Source organism: Panthera uncia (genome assembly GCF_023721935.1).
Source record: "Panthera uncia isolate 11264 chromosome B2 unlocalized genomic scaffold, Puncia_PCG_1.0 HiC_scaffold_25, whole genome shotgun sequence".
NCBI lineage: Eukaryota > Metazoa > Chordata > Mammalia > Carnivora > Felidae > Panthera > Panthera uncia.
This window is the reverse complement of record NW_026057581.1, coordinates 4,848,375-4,874,840: the sequence shown is the minus strand read 5'-3', so window position 1 is coordinate 4,874,840 and position 26,466 is coordinate 4,848,375. Positions and strand designations below refer to the sequence as shown.

The 26,466-nt window shown below is 45.0% G+C and overlaps 1 protein-coding gene across 1 annotated transcript in view; it reads right to left on the bottom strand.

The window, feature by feature from the left end:
* DCDC2 (doublecortin domain containing 2) overlaps positions 1-9,972 on the bottom strand; it is a 162,860-nt gene extending 152,888 nt beyond the window's left edge. The window contains exons 1-3 of the mRNA XM_049654965.1: positions 9,892-9,972; positions 8,780-9,171; positions 4,209-4,263 (exon numbers count right to left, since the gene is read on the bottom strand). Of these exons, the coding sequence (XP_049510922.1) occupies positions 4,209-4,263; positions 8,780-9,072 (348 nt within the window). The 5' untranslated portion in view covers positions 9,073-9,171; positions 9,892-9,972. The remainder of the gene's footprint in view (positions 1-4,208; positions 4,264-8,779; positions 9,172-9,891) is intronic.
* Positions 9,973-26,466: the final 16,494 nt, after the last annotated feature.

Here is a 26,466-nt window from a genome sequence, read left to right as displayed (position 1 = left end):
GCACGCAGGAGGCACGCAGGAGGCACGCAGGAGGCACGCAGGAGGCAAGAGACCCCTCCCTTAACTGTTGATAAGGAGTATGCGGGACTGTAGGGAATTACAACCATTACCAGCCCATTTCTGCCGGGTTCACCGCAGAACCCGCAGACCTCCCGGAGACTCACAACCGAAGGTGCAGCTCTGACACACACACACGCACGCACACGCACGCACGCGCGCGCTGCCGAGCCTAAGCAGCTAGAACAGGAACCCACTTGCGGTCCCACGAAACCGCATTCATTGACTTGGTGCAGCAAGGGGCGGCCCTTGGAGAAAGCGCAGGGAGGCTGAGACGGGGGGAGGGGGAGCATCTTAGGTAAGGTTTGGGTCCTCCGAGGAGGAGTCCGAGGAGGTGTCTCAGGGAAGCAGATTCAGTTCTGGATGGATCGCGGTCTGGAGGTGAGATGAGGAGAAGCGGAGAATAACGCGGGGGTGGTGATGAGGCGAAGGCGGTTCAGCGATTCGAGATCCCCAGGAAAATACGGGCACCGCAAAGCAGGTCTGGAAGGTCAGCGGTAAAAGGGCGGGAATCACTGAAAGAGGGGTCCTTTTGGCATCTTACGGCTGGCGCACAGCACAACTGTGGGAGAAGCCACATCGTGCGCTCACTTTGCGGCCGGCTTGCCGTGGGTCCGCTCTCTTCTATCCCCGGTTGACTTCCACTCGTTCAGTGGGAGACACGCTGTGCCTCTTACACGGACGGGAGCATTAAATAATCTCCCTTAATCAAGTTGTAGGAAGAGACGTTCTCAAAACCTTAAGAGAAGCAGGTGGAAAAGAAACGACCCTGACCCATAACCCTAAACCTAGCACCTGCAACTGGACAGTCCTCCCAGCAAACCTCTAGCCCAGCACCCGGGCCCTGGGTAACAATGGTGGGTTTGCTCCCCAGTCCTCTCCCCTGGACCCCAAATCCCCCAAAAGAAAGAGCAGGGAAGTCTTCACTTCTGCCTGGACACCCCCCCCCAACCGGCCCCCAGCATAGCACCTGAGTTCTGTAGCCATTTGTCTGCTAGTCCCCTCCTATATAACGTACACCAAGGCCTCCCACACAGTAACAGAGTGACATTAAGAATATCACAATCTAAAGGATGCCACTACATGGGTGAAATACAGCACAGGACGACTGGAAAGATCTACAACACTACGTCAAAGAAGGAAGCTTCCACTTGAAGGGCTCACGAATGGCTTTGTCACAACAGGATGGAGTCAAAAGCACTTAAACAGCTCAACACACGACACTAACAGGACTGAATCCCTGACAAATGAAATCGCTTATCAGGTGGTACTAGAGATGTTTCTATATCCATCTTTTCGGTAAGACTGTTATTCCTCAGGGTGAGGGGTTACCCAGGTCTTCTTGAGTTTTGCACCCCACCCCACCCCCCAGCGCTCTGCCCACCATGCTGCTCGGTATCGGCATCCAGTCCCGTGAAAGCAAAGCAGTTATTGGAAAAGTAAGAAAAAGCTCATTCGGGTGAAGCAAAAAGGCAAGAGCACAGTGCAGGCTGGTAAGGAAGAGACAAAAGGTGTCCCAGATGCAGACCAGAGGCTTCTAGCACTGGAGGACAGAGGACTCCTCTGCTTAGGTGACAGAGGAAAGAGAGACACTGGTGAGTTGACTTGGAACGTGGACACATCACAAGAGATCTGCACCTGGGCTGAGAGGAGGGGAGAAGGAAGCAAGGAGAAGATGGGGAATGTAAATAAGAGATATGCTACCAAGGTCCTCAGTGGCTGAGGACTGGGGGCAAGAGTACAAGCAGAGTCCGGGAGCTTTCGTTACCCGGATATTGGTAAAAACAAGACCTGCATGTAGGGAGGCATTAGAAGTCTGTTCTGAGCCCACAGTGCTATCTCACCTTGGAGCAGGTGCAAACCACCACACAGCCACCTTGTCATTTTCTAATTCCTATCTCCTTTTTCTTTTTCCCCTTTCTTCCTGTTTCACCCCCACTTCCTCCTGCTGCCCTAAGTGTTGGCCGAATAAGACCATGGACTTCTTCGGGGTTAGCAGAAGAGGTCCATTAGAGGTCTGCCTCTCTCCGTCCCAGTGATATGACCACCAAGAACAGGCCTGGCTGTCCTGTCAGTGTCTCTTCAAAGATGAGCCTCGTGGAACAGAAAAGCAATGACAGAAACCACAAAAGGACTTCCAATGTCAAAGTGACCTGTACCTTCTTGTTACTGTGACCTGCGGTCGGCAAGTGGATACCATGGTGTCTGAATTCTGAACTGTCTAAAGAGCACCCAGGTCATATCATGGACGTGGGTGAGGACGCTCTGGGAGAAGGGAAGGAGTGCCACTAACTCCCAGCGCCCGCTGCCTGGGCTTCCTGCCACGTGTGCAAATGGGACCATGGTGGCTAGGACACAGTGCTACACATCCAACTGAACTACAAGGGTCTTCCTAGAGTACCACGTACTGGGAATTCCTAGAACCAAGGTTTTAAGCAATTGTGATAACTGAATCATGTGCATTAGTGTCATGGCCTTTATTACATACCCAGCCCAGACAACTCTAACAGTATGACATGACCTCAGACTTGAGGGAAATGCCCCCAATTCCGATAAGCAATTTGACTCACCCTTCATACTGGGACATCTTTGAATGAGCATTGAAACGTCTCCCCTTTGAAACTGTTCTCTACCCTCTGGTACTAGGTATTCATATTCTGGACCGACTTCAAGGATTCTGTGAACTCCTCCCTGTGGTTGGGAATAAGATAGGCTATCTTCCTCCAAAGAACAGGGGTCACCAATAGACTTTAACATAGTGTGCAAGCTTTTCTCCAAAGACACGAATGTTGAATGGAATCACTCCCTTAGAGTAAGAAAACAGCATCTACAATTTTTGTGAAAGGCCAGTGTCTATCAAGTCTGTTGTCAAATTCTGAACATAGATCATCCTCTAACTTTCCTACTTGTTGAATTCTAAAATTTTGACTGTATATTGGCTGTGGAAAAGAGAGAGGTACTTCCCCACAGTAAGAACTACACACGTAACAGTTAGGCTCTCAGAACAACTCACAAGAGCTTGCGTGTTACCTCAAAACAACAGTAAGAACACTGTAAAACCAACTGTTGAAGCGATACCTTTACAGGAAAGTACATTCACGGTTCCCTTTGGGGGGGGGGCCAAGAACAGAAAACTCTCCCTTTCTGGCAATGAAAGCAGGGACTCCCCTTGCTCAAAGCAGGCGTTGAGGGTGGTCATGGTGTGGACTTTGGGGAGGAAGGTCTCTGTGTTGAAGATGAGGCTGGGAATGCACAATACAGTGGATGAAGACATACTCATCCAGACCAGGAAGGTGGGCGGGGGAGGACAGAAGTGGGGCAGAGGGCCCAGGGGAACAAGTGGAAGGGGAGGACTTGGGTAGTCCACGAGCACAGACACGCTGTTTCTCGCCACCTCTCCCAACTCCTCTGCAAACCCAAATTTCTGCTCCTTCTTCCTCTTTATCCCCTCTGGAAGTCTTTGTGGGTTATTAGCACAGCACGGTCCATGCAGCAAGAAGAAAGAAGCGGAGGGAGTCACCAGTTAGAAACAGAATGAAAGAGATACAGTCTCCTGGCTGAAGGGAAGGGGCGAGTTTCCTCACAGGGAAGATGTGCATTGCTAGATCAGAGTCTGGTCTGTGTGGCTGGGGCACAGACCTTGCTAAAGAGAAAACAGCAGCCACTGCTCCGAAGTGCAAGAACAATTAGAAGTTAATGAGAATCCTGGTGAATGCTTCCCTTATTAAGGACAATCGTTTTTTAAAAAGTATATTAGAAAGATTCATTGCACACCTGTTGCACTTTGCCAGGCACAACGTCTTCATCAGAGACCCAGAATCCAGAGCAAATAGATGCTCGTTTTTAAAGAATTCACACATCTCACATTCTAGCCCAGAAATTCAGCCTCGGTCACCAATTTCAAGCAAGGCAGCCTACTTTGAACGGTCGTGGATCCTTCAAACAAAATTACACCCAGAACCAACTCACTAATGCACTTTGTATTTGCTACAGATACTAAACTCTAGTGGTCATTCATTAGCTAGAACATAAGCAAAACCTGAAAAATTTATACCTTTGTCTATAAACGATTAGAATGTCATCCAAATTCTAAGACCCAGAAATATGGCACCTGTTATTAACTTGAACCTTCAAAATGTGATTTAGGTTACCTCTGTGTTAACAACTTCCATAGGTCTTTTCTTGGTTTCTCCTATGTCCAAGTAACTGGGGGAGAAAAAGAAAAACAATAAGGGTTTCTTTTATTGCTTTTGAGTCAGTTATATAATTTTCTTACTAAAAATTATTAAAAAGCAAAGCAAGCCATAGGAAATACTTATGCCTAAAGCAAAAAGTCAGTGGCTACTAATTAAAAGCAATTGTGGTGGTAGGAACTGCTTTCAGTATCAACAACCAGAGCGGATATATGTCCTCTGGTCTCAACTTCAATGAAACTGAAGGCTTGGAAATACATACTTCTTAGGGGGAACATTTTCCCCCAACAATATTTGGCCCCTGACTATATATGTAGTGTTTCTAATTCTTATGTCAATTTTGACATAAAGAGTGGTCTGCCTGTGATGGTGCTTAATGGTTCCATTAAACACAGCCTTTAGGTCAAAACAAAGAAAGTACTGCTATAGCACGGCATTAGACCATCTGTGAAAGCCTGGGGTATCTTCTCCCCTTTGAAAGCACCTTCATGATACAGAAATGCTCAGCCATGTGGGATGGTTTAGGCATTGGTTCGACTAAAATGCACATCGCTGGACTAGTTAACCTCTGGAGACCCCTATTACTCCATTGCTACTTGCTATAGATATTAACTAGTGATCATTCTACACACTGTATACTTTGGTCAATGTCAAGCCCTAAGTCCACCACTGTGATCTGGTCCCCACTGTGATTCATACAGAGCAGGTGCTAAATAAATGTTTCAGTATAAAAAAGTATAAATCTAGCATTTAATTTATAACCATAAATACAAAGACAGATACCTCAATTACTGTAATCGCTGAGTTGCAAAAAAAAAAGTTTATATTAGGATTAATTATAGCTATGTTTTATTATTTTGCTTCCATTTTGGGATAGGATGCTTCAGTTAATCAATACCACTGGAAATTACATTTTTCTTACATGAATAGTGTTTACATAGGACAGTGCAGAACTCCCTTTGCTTAGCAATAAAATGGCTCTTTTGCAAATAGGCAGGGAGGGACTGCTTTCTGACATAATAGCAAAACATGTTAACTGTCATGTGAAGAAAAGCGATCCTGGATCCACAAGATTAACGAAGCAGAGTCAACTTCCAAAAACGCATAGGAAAACTTTGGGGAAAATAACTACCTTTACAATCCTGTGCTATACAATAAAAGTTTAATAACTACCTCGAGTTTAATTATGGTTTCAACAATATTAGGAAAAATCTGAGTAAAAGAAATTCAAGAAGGAAGATGATCACTTTCATTTGAGTACTATTTTTCCACCAATGCTAAATTCTCCAACATCATTTAGGGTCTAAATGACACAAATTACCCTCAATATCTTCTGGCCTGTCTTTTGTTCTGCCAGTTGCCCCAACCGTTAGGTAAACTTGCAACTGCTAAGCTTCAAATATACTCATTACTTAAATCTTCTTGGCTTCTAATCATGATAACCATAGATACTACTCCTTTAACTGAAATGAATCCACTATTCATCCGTCAGCATGGAAAACTAGCAACGGAACCTGTCATGACAAACTCAGTGTTTTTGTATGTCAACTAAAAGCAAAAACAACCATGCAGATCTCTTACCTATACATAATGACTCTGAAGTGACCTTTCTATTTGGTTTGGAACTGGACCTCTTTTTATCTTTTGAGTGGGCAGGGCCAAGTAAACCAAAAACACAGGGAGTTACAAAAGTGAGTCTGCAACTTTGAGCTGTTAATAGATTCTGAAATATACTTCCATTCCCATGACATTGCTTTTTACAGGAATTATTTAATAAAAGAAAAATCAACAAAGTACGTGATGGAAGGAACTGGACGTACAGATGGTTTGCATTTTCTATGACATTTTGGTGTTCACAAAGCACATTGACGTCCACACCATTCACTTTTCTAACAACCCTGGGAGGTAGGAACGGTTTACGCTCCTTGTCCGCATCAGGAAGAGGCACCAGCTGAGTCCCGTGGCTCAAGGATACACAGCTAACGATCAGCTCAGTCTCAGGTCTGATTTTAAGACTCAAGATCTAACTGTCTTGCACATCGTTTCACTTAGTTCTTTTCTATGAAGTTAGACAAAGGGTGCTAAAGGAGTAAAGGAGCTTTCCAAGAAGGGAAAACGAAATCCAAATGTATCCCTCACCTCGCATAAAAGGAATGTCCAGCAGAAGAAAAGGCAGAACATTCAGAACTCAGTTTAAGCAAATTTAGGAAAAGAAAAATGGTATTTGACGACACTAGTGATATTTGGGAAAATATTTCTATACAGTTAAAACCAGAATTCACAAGCACACACTTTACGCTGAAGATAGTTTTTGCTATCCTGAGGCCCAAGCTCAATTTCAATTAAAATATATTAAAAGCTATGAAATATAAAGTTTCCACACAATCCAGGAATCCCACTCCTAGGTATATAAACAAGAAAAGTGGAAACTTGCACACGATTGTTTCTGGCAGCATCATTTCATAATAGCCCAAATATCTATCACCTGATTAATGGAGAAACAAAATATGGCACAGCATACCATGGAATATTCTTCAACAATAAAAAGAATGAAGTTCTGATACCCACTACAATATGCATGAGTCTGGGAAACATTCAGGCCAAGTGAAAGAAGCCAGGAACACAAAGGGCCACATATTGTGTGATTCCATTGATATGAAATATCCAGAACAGACAAATCCATAGAGGGCAGAGCATAGATTAGCAGATGCCAGACGGATGGGGTTTTGGGCTGATGGTGGGGGGGGGGGGGGGTCGGAACTGACGGCCAAGAAAGAATTCTTGAAGATGTCTTTGGTGCAAAAAGGTGATTTTATTAAAGCACAGGGACAGGACCCGTGGGCAGGAAGGGCTGCACTGGGGTTGTGACGGGTAACCGATTATTATATGCCCTCAGGTTGGGAGGGGGTTAGGGATAGAGTAAGTCTCTAAGATATTTTGGACGCAAGGTTTCCAGAACTTTGAGGGTCTAGCTGTTGTTAGGAAAATGCCATTTACTACTGTTTAGTAAAACCTCAAGTCATGAGGCCCTTCAGATGTATATGAGGGTCCATAAGCTTGAAGTATGATTGTCAGCATATATTTTATGGCAGAGTTGAGATAAAGGACGTTTCCAAAGGAATTTTATATGTTAAAGTAGACTTACAGGATCCTGGGGGGTTGGGGGGCGGGGGTCAGGATACTGTTAAGCCAAGATTCCCTATTGCCCCCAGCAAAGTGTCATCATCCAGGCAGCTGAGCTCCTAGAAGGAGGTTACTCTGTTAGTTTCAAGGACTTGTCAATGGGCTGTAGGCAGTAAGGGAATTTAATTTCTCATTTGCCTTAGTTTCCTCCACCACCAAGGCAAACACTTAAACCCCTTTCCTTTGTTCTTGAGTAGCCAGGAGTGTCTGAGGAATATCACACATACTCCACCTGGGGGTGGGGGAGGAAGGGGCAGGACTGTCAGTCTGTCCTTTGCCCTCAGCTTGCCCGAAGTTCCCTCATCAAGAGGATGGGGAGAAAGGGAAATTGGGATGGGGTTTCATTTTGGACTGATGGAAATGTTTTAATATTAGCCTGTAGTGATATTGCAAAACTCCATGAACCTAACAGAAACGATTAAAATAGGTGAACTTTATGCTATGTGAAATATATTTCAATTAACACAGTAAAAACAAAACAAAACAAAAAACTATGCACTATTAAAAATCTACCTGCCCTGCAATACCCACCTCCGCCAGGAATAATCTCCCTCAACTGTGAACTTCCACAGGACTTTATTTTTTTTCTAAGCGCAGTTACTCCTGTGTGCATGTAGTCTCTCTCCTGTTAGATCGTAAACTCTTAAAGGCAAGCAGTCACATCTTATCATCCTTCTCTTCACAGACCTAAGCAGTTTGCTCACTCACTGAACACCTACTATGAGCGACCTCTCTGCCAGGACCTGGGAATAAGCACCAACAGTGACCCCCGTGCTTGAAGGTCTTAGCCCTCAAGTACCTAGAGACAGACCTGTAGACAAACACAGTAAGCCAATAAGCTTTTCCAAACATAAGGCTAATAGCATAAACGTGCAGGCTGTGCGGGCTGGAGAGGGTCACAACCGTGGGGGCGTGGTCAGCTCTACTCGGAATGCAAGTCTGGAAGAATTTAAACAGTAGGGGGGTGAAATGCAGAAAACAATTTTCTCCTCTGGTGGCACAATATCCAATACTTCTCAATAATCTTTAAGAAATCTTTAAACTCAAAAAGACAGGTTCCAAGAAAAAGGAAAAAAGAGGAAAGGATAAACAACGGAAAGTGCAAATGACCAGTCTGGTCACTGAATACTTTTCTAAGATTCCTGTTCCTCCTGCTACCCAAGTGAAATTCCTTCTCCGGTCACACTTTCAACCCCCCCACCCCACCTGCAGCAGGGGCTCCGCGCACTCACAGCCCCTGGACACGCCGAGGGTGGGCGAGGCGGGGCTCACTGCTTCCCCCAAGCCAACCCCGCACTTTCATGCAACGGACAGTGGTGGGCGGCGGTGGGGACAGACAGACTCACTTGAGTTTCTTGAAGGCTTCCTGGCCTCCGGCCACGTAGTTGCCCCCGCTCTGGATCTGGTCTAGCTTCCGGATGCGGTGCCCGGTGCGCGGGGTGTAGATGTTCCTGACGGCTCCAAAGGGCGCCTGAACGCCGCCCGTCACCTCCTTCAGAAAGACGTCGAAGCTGGACACCTTCTTCTCATGGATGACGACGCGGCGGCCGGCGAAGAAGGGGTCCCCGTTGCGGTACACCAGCACGCTCTTCACGACCGGCTGGGACAGGTGGCTGGACCTGGCGCCGGTGCCGCTCATTTTCCCCGCGGGACGCCGCCCGGCTGGCTCCTCCGGGGAGGCGCCTCTGCTGCCCGGCGGCCTCACAGCACGCACCCCGTGGGGGTCGCTTCCTGAAACCTACGCGAAACAGACAAGCCCGCGGTTTAAAAAAAAAAAAAAAAGGAGCAGCTGCAGGGCGCCTGGCGTGCACCCAGCCGAGACCCTGCGGGCTGCGGACTCGCGGGCCACGTCCAGGTATTTCACCAAAGTCTGGACAGCCAATCAGCGCTCGCCGTGCACGCACCACACCTGCTTCGCAGGCCACCGGCCGAGCCCAGGTGCAGCCGCCGCCGGACAGGAGCGCGCGAGGGGCTTTACGCAGGCAAGCGGAGGGGGCGCCGGACCGAGAGGTGGGCACGCGCGCTCACACGCACACACGGATTAGAAAGATGCCCAAGCTCCATTTCTAGTATCATATTCGTGTTACTCTTTCCAAAAGGCTTTTCTCTCCTTGCTTCCTCACTTCTGTCTCCTGCTTGCTCCCCCAAGTGAAAGCAATTAAGTTCTGCCTGGAATTGCCCAGATTTTTATTTGCTGAAAAGTAATAGCCTAACGTGCACTGAGAGACAGAGAGAGAGAGAGAGAGAGAGAGAGAGAGAGAGAGAGAGAGAGAGAGAAAACTTGAGGGCTATGGGGGAGGCTCGAGCTTCCGGGACCCCTCGCCCCCTCCCGCGACCCTCCGCGCCGCCGCCGGCCAAGGTCCCGTGGGCACCGTTTGAACACTGCGGGCAGCGGCGCGCAACCGAGTCCCAGGACGGGAGGCGGTGGGTGGGGTGGGGCCGCCCGCCGCTGGGGTACCTGGCGACACTGGAGGGCCGGCTGGGGGAGGGGCGGCTCGGGCGGGCCCGGAGGGGGCGCAGCGCGGCGGCTCCGCCGGCACAGCGCTCAACCCCGCGGTGGCGCGGCGCTCCCGCTGTTCCTCCGCTGCCGTTGTCTCAGCGGGCCTCCCTCGCCCCGGGCGGGGGATGGACTTGTTACGTCTCGCCGTTTCCATAGCAACTGCAGCCACGCGCTGAGCCGAGTCCGCGAACGAGTCCGTGCGCGCGCCCGAGCCCCTTGGGCTTTGCCCGCAGGCTCCGGGGAGAGAGTGGAGAAGTGAGGGTTGGGGGCGGGGGTGGAGGGAAAGTCTGGGTTATCGGGCGGTCATTCTCCGAATGGACGCCTACTGTGTGCCAGGCGCTATGCTGGAAGCTGGCGATACGGCGGTAAAGAGGACAACCTGAGATGTTTTGCGCGCCTACCACCGCCTAACTTTAGAAGGCTAAATGGCCGAACAGCTGTGTGTGCCCCAGACCCCACATCCTTGCATCAGTGCCTGGGTGCGACAGGGGAGGGGAGCTTTAAGAATTCTAGGAAAGAGGTGTTGTCCAGTGCACTCTGGCACATATGTCTTGTGGGACCAAGAAAATTCTCTTTAAAAAGTTGAACCCTTTCAGCTCATTCCTGCCAGGATTCCCTTTATTCCTCCTGAGACCTTGCTGCTACCTGTCATGTGCAAATTTCATCACCCGCTGTTCCTCTTGCATCAAATATGAGTAAAAGTAATACTGATAATAACTACCATTAATTGAATGTTTTTGCATGTAGCAGGCATTGTGTTAGGGACTTTAAGTAAACTGCCTGATGTTCACAATAGCCTTCAGAGGTAAGTATGATTCTTTCCTCAGATGAGGAAACGGAGAGGTAGAGAGGCCAAAGAAGCTTACCTCAGGTCACACACAAAAATTCAAACCTGGTTCTCTGGGATTCCAGAACTACTTTGACCACCGTGTCATAGTAATCTAAAAAGTGAACGTGTAAAACATTGCAGTCCGGGGAGCAGAAACATTTTTATTAAAGTTTCCTAATACATTAATTCCTTGGAAGTGAACAGGTTTTTTTCTTTTTACTTTTTTTTTTTTTTTTTTTTTTTTTTTTTTAGGAAGAAAGAGAGTGTGAGCAGGGGAGAGGCAGAGGGTGAGAGAGAGAATCCCAAACAGGCTCCGTGCTCAGCGAGGAGATTGTTGGGGGACTGGATCCCATGACCCTGGGATCATGACCTGAGCCAAAATCAAGAATCAGAGGTTCAACCAACTGAGCCACCCAGGCTCCCTGAAACTTAACAGTTTTCAAAAGAAGACCAAAGACAAGGGAATAATGCAGAGAAAAAAAAGAGAAAGGAATTCTGTGAACCAGTTATAAACAATGTACAGGTTGCAGGAATGAGCAGGGAAAATATCTGTGCAAATATGCTACCAAGCGAGAAGACAGAATACCTGTTTTGAGGGATGGAAGGCAGTAAACCGAGCAACCCTTGGACCACTTAGTATCTAATTACTGGCTGTTGGGGAGGGGAAGGCCTTGACTCATAGCTTTTGCCAATTTTTGTGGTTAAAATACTGCAAATGTGGCTGGTTTCCAGCTACCAATTTGTGGTCACTGAAGGCAAGAGATGCACGGTTGCATGCCATTATTTGGTATTTCTACCATATCATTACACTAGACATGGAACTTCATAGATAATAGTAAAATCTAGGTGGTGATGAATTTTGAGCATCTATTACCTTTGTTTTTAATATAACTTATTTAACTGTACATTTCTACAATTTAATTTTTTTAGTGGCTATGTTTGAGATTTTTGAAAATTTAACAACTGCCTCTCACAAGGCAGTAGAAGGCAGCTCTCAGCAGCCGTGTTCCTGAACAGCTACCCCACGCTATCAAAAGGCAGTCTAGACTCAACACGTTGACATGATCCATGATCGCATGTTTTCACCAACACCACCTCTTTTCCTATATTCTCTGTCTCCATAAATGGACCCTCATCTACCCATCTGAACATGCACATTTCTCTTCCTCACAGAACACATTTAACTGCAGAGACACAACAACATAGCCACCTATTCAGTCTCTCTGCTCCTTCTGTTTGTTGAATTCGTTTGGGAGCTGTCCTCTCTTATGCAGAAACCCAAAACTGAGCCAAGGGAGGATTTCAGAAGCCACAAAGGTTACAGAAACCCTGATCACGAAGGGCTGAGGTGGAATGGGAAGCCACTTCAGGTGGATGCTGGGGAATGTTCGAGCGGTCACACACAGGAGAGTTTTGTAGAAACAAAACTATGCTTCTTCCTAAGTGTGAGATATCGGGAGTGAGAGATGGCAAGAGATTCTCAAAGAAGTTTTACTGTGCATCAGAAACATTGCCATAAAGGTATTTGGCATTTCTTCAAGAGCCTGAATAAATTTCTGAAATGCTTCTGATTCTGTCTTACTGTGGAAATAATAATTATTTCAAGGTAGGGGCGCCTGGTTGGCTCAGTTGGTTGAGTGTCTGATTCTTGATTTTGGCTCAGGTCATAATCCCACAGTCATGGGATTGAGCCCCAGGTCCAGTTCCTCACTGACTGTGGAACCTGCTTGGGATTCTCTCTCTCTCCCTGTCTCTCTCCCTCTGTTTCTCTCTCTGCGCCTCCTCCACTCATGTGCACACAGATAGGTGCACATGCTCTCTCTCACTCTAAAATAAAAATTTAAGGGGAAGCCTGGGTGGCTCAGAAAACTTAGCGTCCGACTTTGACTGAGGTCATGATCTCATGGTTCGTGGGCTCGAGCCCCACGGGCTGTGTGCTGACAGCTCAGAGCCTGGAGCCTGCCTCAGATTCTGTGTCTCCCTCTCTCTCTGCCCTTCCCCCATTCACACTCTGTGTGTGTGTGTCTCTCTCTCTCTCAAAAATAAACATTAAAAAATTTTTAAATAAAATTTAAAAAATAATAAATTATTATTTCAATGTAATACTGTGCTGAAACCAGACCACATTTCACCCCGAGCTTTATAACGGTTCTTCAGGGGTACCTGGGTGTCTCAGTCAGTTAAGTGTCCAACTTCAGCTCAGGTCATGATCTCGAGGTCTGTGAGTTCAAGCCCCAGGTCGGGATCTATGCTGACAGCTCAGGGCCTGGAGCCTGCTTCAGAATCTGTGTCTCCCTCTCTCTCTGCCCCTCCCCCTCTCTCTCTCTCTCTCTCAAAAATAAATAAACATTTAAAAAAATTTATATAATGTTTCTTTAGTCACCAAGTTCTATCCATTCTCCCTCTCAAATATTTCTTGATGAGTCAATCCATTCGTACATCTCCAAATCCATTTCCACTTTCTGAATTCAGGGCACCATCATCACCTAAAATGTCACCTTGTCTCCACCTGTGTTTCCCTACTATCCATTCTCCACAGAAGAGCCTGGAAGACTGTTGGAAAACACACATCTAATCATGTCACTTTGCAGCTGAAAACTTATTGGATGTCCCCCGTTTTTTGTACGATAACATCCAACATCATCAACAGTGATCACAACAGCCTGGCTTTGCTGGCTTATAATGCTCGAATCCCATTCTCTTCTCGCTCGATTCTCCCTGCGGCTTCCCAAAGTCAAGCCTTATCCTTCCACGTCCTTGAATATTCCTTTGCACATACTTTACAGCTCATTATCCCCCACTGCCTTTTTGGCTCCTTGCAACCAAGTCCCAATTAAATGTTATTTCCCCAGGAAAGATTTACTACCTCAGTTCCCAGATCAGAATAGCTCTGCACATATTTTATATTTTCCTCCACAGTTCTTACTGATTGTAATGATAAACCTTTGTATAATTACATGTTTAATTTTTGTCTTTGTATAATTAGATGTTTAGTCTTTCTATAATTATATGTGTAGACATATAAATACCCTGAAGGAAAAGACTTGTGTCCATTTTATCCATCCATATATCCCCAGTGCCTAGCACAGAGGCTGATATATATGTAATATATACATTAGAGTAAGTACTAAATAATTTTCAGTTTATAAATTAAGCTGGAGCACCATTTTTTAAGCGTCTGACTCGGGTTGAATGCCTGAGTTAAATGCCACTTCCGGATCCGGGCAGGAGGTCCGGCCCCTCAGAGCCACCAGGCAAGAGCATCCGGTGTCGATTGGGTGGACCCACCCGGAAACCCCACGTGGAGTCGCAGGAAGAGGCGGGGCCAGCCAGGAAACTTACAAGGGGGCCCAGGCTTCGCGCCTCCCGGAGCTCTGCCGGGGCTCCCTGGCCCTTGCTCTTCTTGAGCTCCGGGACCTAGCACAGTAGACGACGTAGCTGCTGCCGAGGCCCAGGGGGACCAGTGGACGCCCTTCCAGTCCCAGGCAGGCTCTGAGGTTACCACGTTCACCACCGGGGTTTCTACTCGGCTCTGATGGTTTCCTGTGCAGGAACTGTGTTTTCCGTCGAGACGTGGCTGGCTGACTCCATCTTCCACCTTAACACCCTAGGTGTGCTGGTGCTGTAACCCTCCAGTCCGAGAGGGACCCCGCAGAGCAACCCTCTGCACTCTCTGCCGGATTTGCAGGCCACGTTTGACGCCAAGATGCCCACCTTCCAGCTTTTCTCTGTCCCGGCCAACATTCCCTTCACGTCTAGCTCCCGCTGACCTCCCACCGTGTTTCCCCTCAAAGTCTCTCTTCTGCTGCTTAAGCCCCGACCGAGCCGTAGTTCCAGAAATGGAGTGGATGAGCCAAGTCCTGCTGACGGTGGACATAGTTAACTCTGGGGACTTGATGGAAATCACCATCTTCGGACAGCCCCCGTGTACAGAATCGGGTGAAGAGCATGTTCCTGAGCCTGGCAAACTGGCACCGGAAACATCGTGCCCGAGGTGAGGGTCTCTGAAAACCTGCAGGTGGAGGGAGCCACCCACGAACCACCGTACCTGCCTCTCTTCCAGCCATTATTACCTTAGCAAAAGTGTTCTGCATGCATGCAGTGTGCTGGGCATCCCTTAGCGAGAGGAGTCTAAATAGGACCTTGGGAAAGTAAACAGATCTGACACATTCAGGCCCGTCACTGCCCACGCAGCCTCAGCTTGGCGTCACCGCGGCGTCACCGCTATGTCCGGGTCTCAGCTTCAGAGTCTCCACCTGAGAAGTGAGGCTGCGAGCACCTCCCCTCCTCCACCACGCCCTCACTCAATGAGGAGTAGTTTGGAACAGTGAGCATTTTTTCTTATCCATCTGAGAAGATGAAACAACTTGAGGAGTGCTTGAAAGCTGATGTATCAGGTCCCTGGATTCCTAAACATTTTTTTGCACAAGTATTTTCAAGAGCATTGTAAGAAAGTCCTGCTTCTGCTCAAGTTCAAGAGAAGCAAGTATGCATTACTCTCTGCATTCTTTTCTTTCTTTTTTTCCTGTGTCTTGAGGGGTAGTGCCTTGATTATTATGATGCAAAAGTAAGTTTGTGGTGCCTGGATGGCTCAGTCAGTTGGGCATCCAACTTTGGCTCAGGTGATGATCTTGAGGTTCCTGAGTTCAAGCACCACCTTGGCTCTGTACTAACAACTCAGAGTCTGGAGCCTGCTTGGGATTCTTTGTCTCCCTCTCGCTCTGCCCCTCCCCCACTCATACTCTGTCTCTCTCTTCTCTCTCTCAGAAATAAACACTTAAAAAAATTTAAGTGAGTTGGTAGTGCCATTCTAGTAAAGAACTAAATTTCCTCTTTGTCCGATGGTACAAATACCTTTGCTCACTTAAAATTAAATATAGGGAGAAAGAGAGAAAGGGAGAAAGGGAAGATGGATGGACACAGCCAGATGGGGAGAAATGCATCTGCACAGGATGCCAGACTCTTACCCACCACTGAGTTTTGACAGTCTGTCAAGGCAATAGAGATATTTATGACATGTGGAACATATTCTGCTAGTTTTCCTTTGAAGAACGTCCTCACCGTTACAACTGGTGTTCTCATCTCAATCTCAGAACGAACACCTTCAGCTTCTTGAGACTGTTTCTTGGACATGCATTTGAATAACGGTGGCTGCTTCTGATAAGCCCTGCATTCCTCTTGTCCCATTAACTCAGCTGATGTCGGTAATGACCAAACTCTTCTTCCTGTCTGTGTACTGAGTTGCCTACCGCAGGTGGCTGTATCTAAAGTACCCAAAAGTGTAAGAAGGACTGTCCTTATCTCCTATTCACAGCCAAATCATGTAGATTCTACTTAACCTGCCCTAAGCCTTCCCCTTCTCATTTTACCCCCTCACCCTACCGAGGTTTAGAGCTTAGTAAGAATGCTTGCTCTATACATCACTATGTATTTAAGGAGTTATGAGTAATAAAAAGTAATCATTTCCTACTTTAGTTGATTTGGTGCCATTTAGAGTATAAGATGAGTAATCACAATCTCCTGAAACAATAAACTTGAACCTTCATTTTTTATGTAGCTTCCTGTCATAATGCAAACCCCAAAGAAACCTATAGCAATTTGTCTTTAAATTCTACATAAACCAGGGGCACCTGGGTGGCTCAGTAGGTTAAGCATCCAACTTCAGCTCAGGTCATGATCTCATGGCTGGTGGGTTCGAGCCTCGCATCAGGCTCTGTGCTGACAGCTCAGAGCCTGGAGCCTGCTTCGGATTCTGTGTCTCCCTCTGCCCCTTCCCCACTCACACTCTGTCTCTCTGTTTCTTAAAAAATAAATAAACATTAAAAAATTTTAATTCTATATAAACCAAATGTCACATTTTTCTAAGTTACTATTTTCTTCTTCTGAAAAACATACAATTTCATGGCAAGAGATTTAATATCAGTGAAAAGCTTCAGTTAATTAGGGTATGATCTGCAAGCCCCACAGTAAAATGGCAAGTTTAGAGGCAGAGAGAAGTTGAGAGAATTCACACAGAGGGTTTCTATTTTCTCTGAACTGCAGAAGGAAATATTATCTTGCCGGAATCTTCTGGCACTTAGCATCATGGTAAAGTCAGGTATTTAATAAATATCTGTTAAATGAATTAATCTAAGAGTTAAGGGTGATGCAGACATAAGAAAGAACCAAGGTATCCTGAGGAGAGCCAAACAGCTACTATGATAAACCCAATGTTGTGTTAGGTGCTACTGTGAAATGTATTTGTTCATATATGATTTCTGCCTTTATGGATCCCTTAAAAAGGATATTTATAGAATCCCATTTCCAACATGAGCTAAATATCCTGAATCACTCTCCTTGTAAAACAATTACAAAATGCTGGATTTAAAAATATTTAAGGCTTTCAAAATGCATTGTCAATTTAGCAAGAATGAAAATCATTCAGAAAAGCCAAAAGCTGAGTGAAAACAGAAAGCTGGGGAGGTAATCAAGCACTGAAATCAGCTTCAACCCTAAGAACACCTGCCCATGCCCTGGTGACCTGAGACTCATGTTCTTTTTCTATTTTTAAAAATTTATTTATTTTGAGAGAAAGGGGTGGGGGGTGGCAGAGAGAAAGGGAGAGAAAATTCCAAGCAGGCTCCACACCAGTGCAGAGCCTGACTTGGGACTTGAACCCCGAAATCATGACCTGAGCCGAAATCAAGAGTCAGACTCCTAACTGACTGAGCCATCCAGGCGTCCCAGTCAAAGGCCACATTGAGACTATTTGCCATGTCTGATCAAAGTTCCAGAAGGAGAAATAGATACAATGGAACAGAGGCATTATTTGAAATGTTTTCCAGAATGGCTGAAAGATATAAATCCTCATATTCAGGAAGTCAAATGAATCCCAGGTAGGATAAATTCAAAGAATCACCATCTAGGTACATTGAAGTGATTCTGCCATAGAAAATATACAAAATATCCTAAAAGCGGTTTGTGGAAAAATACAAATTACCACAAATGAAACACATTAATGGCTGACTTCTCAAAAGCAACAATAGAAATAAGAAGACGGTGAACTAAGATCTTCAATGTGTTGAGGAAATAATTCTAAATATGAGATTTCTACCCCAGCAAAATTATCTTTCTCAAGAATGAGTGCAAATTAAGAGCATTTTCCACCAGTAGGAATTCTCTGAAGAAAATTTCAAAGAACTTAACTCAATCATAAAAGAAATGATCTTGAATAAAAGTCCAAAAGGCAAGTAGGACTGATGAACAAAGACATCATTAACTATGTGGTCAACATTTTTAACAATTACATAACACAGTAAGAACAATGTCTGATGTATGGTGTTTACGACACAATTTGAACTAACATACTAGAAAATGCATATAAATGGAGAGGGGAGTGGCGGCGAAAGTTTAAGTATTATAAGAACTTTCACACCCACGAGGATGGTTGTGAGAATTTAAAGCACATAACAATGAGTGTTGGGGGGCGCCTGGGCGGCTCAGTCGGTTAAGCGTCCGACTTCGGCTCAGGTCATGATCTCGCGGTCCGTGGGTTCGAGCCCCACGTCGGGCTCCGTGCTGACAGCTCAGAGCCTGGAGCCTGTTTCAGATTCTGTGTCTCCCTCTTTCTGACCCTCCCCTGTTCATGCTTTCTCTCTCTCTGTCTCAAAAATAAATAAATGTTAAAAAAATTTTAAAGAAAATGAGCGTTAATGAGTATGTGGAGGAATTAGAACACTCATACATTTCTGGGGGGAATGTAAAATGGTGTAGCCTCTTTGGAAAAGAGTCTGGCAGTTACTCAAAAGTTAGACATAGTGTACCATATGACCCAGCAATTTCATTTCTAGGCATATACCCAAGAGAATTGAAAACATATGTTGGCACAAAAATGTGTATACAAATGTTCACAGAAACAGCGTTTATAACAGCCCCAAAGTGAAAACAACACCATCAGCTGACGGGTGGGGATACCACATTTGGATTTACATGGGAATTGGAAGCTGACAAGTGAGATGCTAATCTTCACACTGTCCCATGCCCCGTGTTCCAGCCTTTGTTATTGGGACCAAATTTACTTCCCTTCCTACCTTTACTCTACGGTGTGTGTTTTTCTCTGGTGATGCCTCAGTTTCTCATAAGAACACATTCCTAGCAGGTCCACCTGACAGTCTAGCAGACGTGTTCAGATGCATGTGAATCCCCGTAGTGGACATAGCTGAGACCTGAGCTAGGGCGCCTTCCTTCCACCCCCCCCCCCCCCCCCCCCGCCTCCCTCCCTTCCTTTCTCTCCCCTCCTCCCCCTTTCTGCGTCACTCCTTTTACACACACATACATATAACATTCATTTGCTCAACTATTTGGCAAGCACTGTTCTAAGCACTTGGAGCAGTGACGAAATAGACAATGTGTCACCCTTCTGGACATTTTAGAGAATGGCATGGCAAGTGCTATGAACAGGAAAAGGGTTGTGACAGTGACTACGGGATACTTTACGTGGATTAAGGAAGGCCTTCCTTTCTTTCTTTTTATTTAAATTCCAGTTAGTTAACATGTAGCGTAATATTAGTTTCACGTGTACAGTTGGGTTTTTTTGGATTCCATACATCATCTGGTGCTCACTCCTTAGTCCCCATCTAGTTGTGTTTTCTGTTTTGTTTTTGTTTTTTGTTTGTTTTTTAGAGAGCATGAGCAGGGAAGGGGGGCAGAGGGACAGAGAGAGAGAATCTTAAGCAGGCTCTACTCAGTGCAGAGTCTGAATGGGGCTCGATCCCACAATCCTGGGATCACGACCTGAGCCAAAATCAAGATCTGGATGCTCAACTGACTGAGCCACCATTTTTAACTTTTTGAGGAATTTCCATACTGCTTTCCAAAGTGGCTATACCAGTTCATAAAGAATGTGTAAAACTCAACACCCCTCCAAAAAACCGAATAATCCAGGTAAAAAATGGATAGAAGACATGCATAGGCGTTTTTTTAAAGAAGACATCCAGATGGCTAACAGATACATGAAAAGATGCTCACCATCACTCATCATCAGGGAAATACAAAACTACAATGAGATACCACCTCACACCTGTCACAAGGGCTAAACTTAAGAACACAGGAAATAGCAGTGGTTGGCAAAGACGTGGAGAAAGGGGAACCCCTTAAAACTGGTAATGGGAACGCAAACTCGTGCAGCCACTGAAGATTTTTTTTTAAGTTTATTTATTTATTTTGAGAGAGAGTGCGCATGTGAGTGGGGAAGGGGCAGAGAGAGAGAGAGAGAGAGAGAGAGGGAGAATCCCAAGCAGCCTCCGCATGGTCAGTGTAGAGCCTGACTTGGGGCTCAAACTCACGAACCATGAGATCATGACCTGAGCAGAAATAAAGAGCCAGACACTTAACCGACTGAGCCTCCCAGGTGCCCCTAAGGAAGGTCTTTCTGATGAGGTGAACATTCAGCTCGGTTAAATGACAAGAGATACTCAGCTGTGCAAAAACCTGGCGTGTAAGCATTCCATACAAAGAAAACAGCCGTGTATATGTTATGTATTATATGCCGTAATCTGGGAGCTTCCCTCACCCCTAAAGATGGAAGAAGTGGGATTTTACACAGAACCCACCCCTGGTTGGCTTGTTCCACTCACCCAGGTGGGATGCTGGAATCCACCTTGAGCGGCACCCCAAATGAGAGACCCCGACTCACAGGGCCCTCAGCTGTGGGGACCCTCCACCAGATCCCTCTTGGGGCACAGCCATATTTCCAACCTACTGCACGCTCTCATGGGGCCTCTGGGCATATGGTTTTCAGGGTTTCTAACCTCATTCCACAGGGAGGGGAACTTCAGGGAAATCCCAGCCTAGGTGCAGAATCACAGCAAGGAAAAGCCAGCGGGAAGCCCTCCTCCCTTGCTCTTAGGGAATTCCGGACTCTGCATATCTAAGCTCTGGAAGACGAAGAGTGGAAATTTCTCCAATCCCTGGAGGACATTCTGATAGAGCAGGAGCATAAAACCTGGATTCCCCAAGAGGAGTAAGGGACTCAGGGCTCTTGTGCCCCTACGAGGGTCAGAGGGGACAGTGGTCAGCACCGGCTGGGCCTCCTCTCAGGCAGCCTCACTGATTGTTCCTGGCTTTCAGGGCCCTCCCTGACAGGGCTTAGCCATCTCTGCAGTGATGTCTTTTGAGTGAGTATGGGAGAGAGGACTATTTGCCTTCTGGATTCTTCCTGGGCTCATTCCTCCAGATTGTCTTTGCTCATTTTCTTTTCCTCATGAGGATTCCTTCCATTTCCTCTCCCATCTCCTCAGGGTATCATATCCAATCAGTTCTTCAAGACCCATCTCAAAACTCACCTCAGCTGGGCGGCCCTCCCTGAGTGCTGTTACTTCATTAATGTCTTCTTGGCTGAATGCCAACAAACACCTAGACTCTTATTCATACCCTCTTGTTATTTCCCCTCTCTTCCTCACTTCCTCCCTCCCCACTTTCTTCTTTTCCTTCCTTCCTTCCTTCTTAATAATAAACTTTTTGAAAAAAGTTATTACTAAATATGGAATGTGTAATGATAATATTTCAAACATATGTGAGGGGTATAAAACATTAACAATAGGGGCACTTGGGTGGCTCAGTCAGTTGAGTGTCAGACTCTTGATCTCGGCTCAGGTCATGATCTGAGGGTTCGTGGGATCAAGCCCCAAGTCCAGCTCTGTGCTAACAGCATGGAGCCTGCTTGGGATTCTGTCTCTCTCTCTCTCTCTTCCTCTCTCTGCCCCTCCCCCACTTGTTTTCTCTTTCTGTCTCCCAAAATAAATAAGCTTAAAGAACATTACCAATAATGCAAAGATATGTATGCCCCCCACCACATACCAGCTCAAGAACAAAACATTACCAGGGGTGCCTGGTGGCTCAGTAGTTTCAATGTCCCACTCTTGATCTTGGCTCAGGTCATGATCTCATGGTTCGTGAGTTCTAGCCCCGCATTGGGCTCTGTGCTTACAGCAGGGAGCCTGCTTGGGATTTTCTCTTCCCTCTCTCTGCCCCTCCCCCACTCGTGCACACACATGCACTGCTCACGCTCGCTTGCTCTCTCTCTCTAAATAAACTTTTTAAAAGATGTCTAAAAAGAACAAAATATTACCATTTCCCATGATATCTCAGTGTGCTCCTGCCCACCCTACCCCAATGGGTAACTGTGGGGAAGTAAGTTCAAGAATTCCTTATACTTACATAAATGGGTTAAAAAAAAGCTTAGGGGGAAAGCTGCCACCACAGGGGGAAAGCTGCCACCACAGGGCGAAAGTGCCCAAGGTTAGTTAGTGAGATATTATAATGGGATCACGAGTAACTTGTTATATCACCTGCAGGCAACGACTTGCCATCTGATGCCAATATGCTTTAATCACAAGCTCCACTTGTCCCCCAGAGCCTTTGTTTCTTGCACACACAAGTTAATGATTATCACCTGATTGTTTTCTTCACATTCATCACGTGTGTAAGATCTTAAGAACTCAATAGAGACAAAAAGCCTGTTTGGGGGCTCTTGCCTCCTCCCAGACATTAGCCTCTCTCATTTTCAATTCTGTGTCCGCTCTCTTGCTGGACAAGAGAGAACTCCAGACTCATAGTCTGCGACAGGTAACCACTATCCCGAACGTTGTGTCTATCATTCTCCCTTACTTTTCTTTGTAGTTTCACCACTTTCTATCTCTAACCAGTGAATTATTTAGTTCTGCATGCTTTTGAATTTTACACCAGTAGAATTTTCCTATAGCTACTTGTTTTGTGCATTATTTTTTGGACTCTGCATTTTGTTTGTGAACGTCCTTCCATGTTGGTGCATGCTGCTGAGTTCATTTTCACTGCTGTATGGTGTCCTTGGGATGACTGCATCATTATTTGTTTATCCATTCTGTTGTTCTTCCACATTAGGATTGTCTGTATTCTTAATTATGAGCTATACCTCTATAAGCATTCTTGTAGATGTCTCCTGATGCATCTGTGTGGGAGTTTCTCCAAGATATGTACAAAGTATTAGAAATGCCAGTTCTAAGAGTACACACATATCCAACTTTATAGAAATGCCAAATGACTTCCAAAGTGGTTGTCCTAGTTTAAAGTCTCACCAGTGGTGGATGAGAACTCCTGGGGCTCCACATCCTTCATGACCTCAGTCTGTCATCTCTTAATTTTTGCCGATGTGGGGGCAAAATCTTGGAGGGTTTAGTTAGAATTTCTTTGATTTCTGTGAAGCTAAATATTCTTTCACATGTATTTATCGGTCACTTAAGTTTCCTCTTTTGTTAAGAGCCTGTTCAAACCTTTTGCCCATTTTAAAAATGGAGCTGTGAGGTATTTTTTTCTCCTTACCTTTCTGGATATTGAATAGCTCCTCAGATATTCTCAATATATGCAGTCCTGTATTGGTTATATATTTTACCAATATCACCTCCTTGTTTGTGGAGTTTTTGTTTTCTATTTATGGCTTTCTTGGAACTGAAGTTCTTAATTTTAATTAAATTAGATGTGTAAATATTTTCCTTTGAGCTTTGTGCTTTCTGTGTATTATTTAAGCAATTCTTTCTATCTTGGGATCAGGATGATATTCTCTTACATTACCTTCTAAAAGCTTTACAGTTTTGCGTATGGCATTTAGGGTTAATTCACCATGAATTGATTTTTGTGTGTTGTGAGAGAGGGATCAAATTCCTTTTTGTTCACATGGACAAAAAGTTGTTGCCATAATTTATTATATAGTGTCCAATATAATATGCTGCTACCTCTATAATATGTTGCTACCTCTATCATATGCCAACTGTCCAAATATAATGTGGATCTGTGTCTGCTTTCTCCTCTGTTCCATTGGTCCAATTAGCTAGGCTTGCAGTAAAACTATGCCATCTTAAGGATTATGGCTTATAAGAAGTCCTGATATCTTTGTGAGACATGTCCTAACACATTTTTCTTTTTTTTTAAGGATATTTTTGGTATTTTACTCCCCCATAACAAAAAGAGATAGGTTAAATAAATTAAATTGGAAACGAAAAAGGAGAGGATAATTGAAGTTGCTCCAGATATTGAAAAGAAAATCAGAGCATGTATATACAACATTATACCAATACATTTGAAAACCAACACAATAAAAAATTCTGCAGGGGCGTCTGGGTGGCTCAGTCGTTTGGGCGTCTGATTCTTTATTTCAGCTCAGGTCAAGATCCCAGGGTAATGGGATTGAGCCCCTTGTCGGACTCCAGGCTGAACATGGAGCTGCTTGAGATTCTCTCTCTCCCTCTCCATCTGCCCCTCCACACTCTCTTGCACGCACTCGCTTTCTCTCTAAAAAAAAAAATTAAAATAAAAAATAAGGGGAACATGGGTGGCTTAGTTGGTTGAGCATCCAACTCTTGATTTTTGGCTCGGGTCATGATATCCCAGTTCATGGGATCAAGCCCCTCATCGGGCTCTGCACTGACAGTGCAGAGCCTGGTTGGGATTGTCTCTCACTCCCTCTCTCTCTGCCCCTTCCTGCTCATGCACTCTCTCTCTCTCTCTCAAAATAAATATAAGTAAATGATAAGATAAGATAAGATAAAATTTCTCAAAATGTATAACTCAGTCTGACTCAGCAACTGATGTTTTTAGAGAATTTTGTTTTCTAGTTATTGCTGACAATGTATATAAATGCAATAGATCTTTTCATTGCGTCCAGAAACTGAAGCCTTCCTGGATTTTGCCAGATAACATTTAGATTGGAATTTTTACATTAATGTAATTTGCTTTTTGTTGTTGTCCTTGGCCTATATATGTTTTGATATATAAAGGTCATGCTACCTTCTGAAAGATTTGGTATTAGATCAAAATTATAGCTCTTTGAATACTTGGTAAAACTCGCCAGTGAAATTGCCAGTGAACTCATTTGGGTCCTGTTAGTTGTTTTTGTTTTAATCAGATTTGGGAAGTAATGTATTTTAGTACTATGTCCGTTTCACTCTTCTTCAAGTTCACTGGCATTAAGCCGTCCATCGCAACCTCTCATCTGCTAAAGGTCTGCAGGGTCTGTGGCGGGTCCCATCTTGTCCATTTCCACCATTGTTCCTTTTGGCTGCATTCTTCTACTCTTCGTTAATTTCACCAGGGTTTTGTCAATTTTATTAGTCTTTTCAGAAAAAAACCAACTTTGGCTTTATTGATCATCTCCATGTTATGCTTTATTACTTTGTCACTTATTTCCGGTTCTTTGAAAAACATCCCCTTTGCTGTTATTTCCTTGAGTTTGCTTTGCTTTCCACCGCCCCCCCCCAACTGCCTAAGATAAAAGTTTATTACTTATTATTTTTTAGCTTTTCCATATCTATCCATTATCAGAAGTTGGCCGGAAAACCCAAAATAAATATTTCACTACAAATTCTATAAAGCATTGAGTACAAACAGTCCTTTTATGTCACGTGTAAAATAAAATGTGGAGAGAAGGGGAAGAAGAGAGATATTCTGGTGCAGGAAGCAGTGTCACCTTGGCAGTGTCTCCCTGGACCCTGAGGACTCTAACATGGCATCCGTGGCAGTGGCACCTGGCCAAACACAATGTCACTGCAGAGGCAATGGTGCACAGGTTCTGGCGCCTGCCTCCTCAAGCAGCGGATGCCTCAGGAAACAGCACCAGAAGGAGCAAGAGCAGAAAATGAGGGACATTCAGGAACCATGCTGATGAAAGGGCTCATTCCCTGGGAACTCCTAGAAGTAACTAGAGGGAACCTTCGGGACAGGGGAAGGTTATGGGATGCACAGGTACTTTTCATAGGAATCAAGAGCCTGAAAAGATGTGCCTTATTAATTTTGACCAATTTTACCCCCTGGCCTGATATGGTCTGGGAAAATCTAGGGCTTTGAGCCATGAGAGCAAGGGAGCAGGGTATATGCAAAAAAATGGATAGAATCTAGTAATGTTGAAAAAGACAAGTTAGTAACTATTTTAAATATCAGTGTGGCATTTTTTCATTTTATTTTTAATTTTTTTTAATTTACATCCAAATTTGTTAGCGTATAGTGCAACAATGATTTGGGGAGTAGATTCCTTAATGCCCCTTACCCATTTAGCCCATCCCCCCTCCCACAACCCCTCAGGTAACCCTCAGTTTGTTCTCCATATTTATGAGTCTCTTCTGTTTTGTCTCCCCTGTTTTTATATTTTTGTTTCCCTTCCCTTATGTTCATCTGTTTTGTCTCAAAGTCCTCATAGGAGTGAAGTCATATGATATTTGTCTTTCTCTGACTAATTTCACTTAGCGTAATATCCTCCAGTTCCATCCACATAGTTGCAAATGTCAAGATTTCACTCTTTTTGATTGCCGAGTAATACTCCATTGTTTATATCTATACCACATCTTCTTTATCCATTCATCCATCAATGGACATTTGGGCTCTTTCCATCCTTTGGCTATTGTCGATAGTGCTGCTATATAAACATGGGGGTGCATGTGTCCCTTCGAAACAGCACACCTGTATCCCTTGGCTAAGTGCCTAGTAGTGCAATTGCTAGGTCGTAGGGTAGTTCTATTTTTAGTTTTTTGAGGAACCTCCATACTGTTTTCCAGAGTGGCTGCACCAGTTTGCATTCCCAATTATCAGTGTGGTTTTAAGATAAGAAAACAACTCTGCATTAGAGTTTCGTCCAAAGATGCTGAGATTTACATTACTGTTTCTTCACAAACAGGCCATTCCGCAGACCCCGCTCTAAAGGG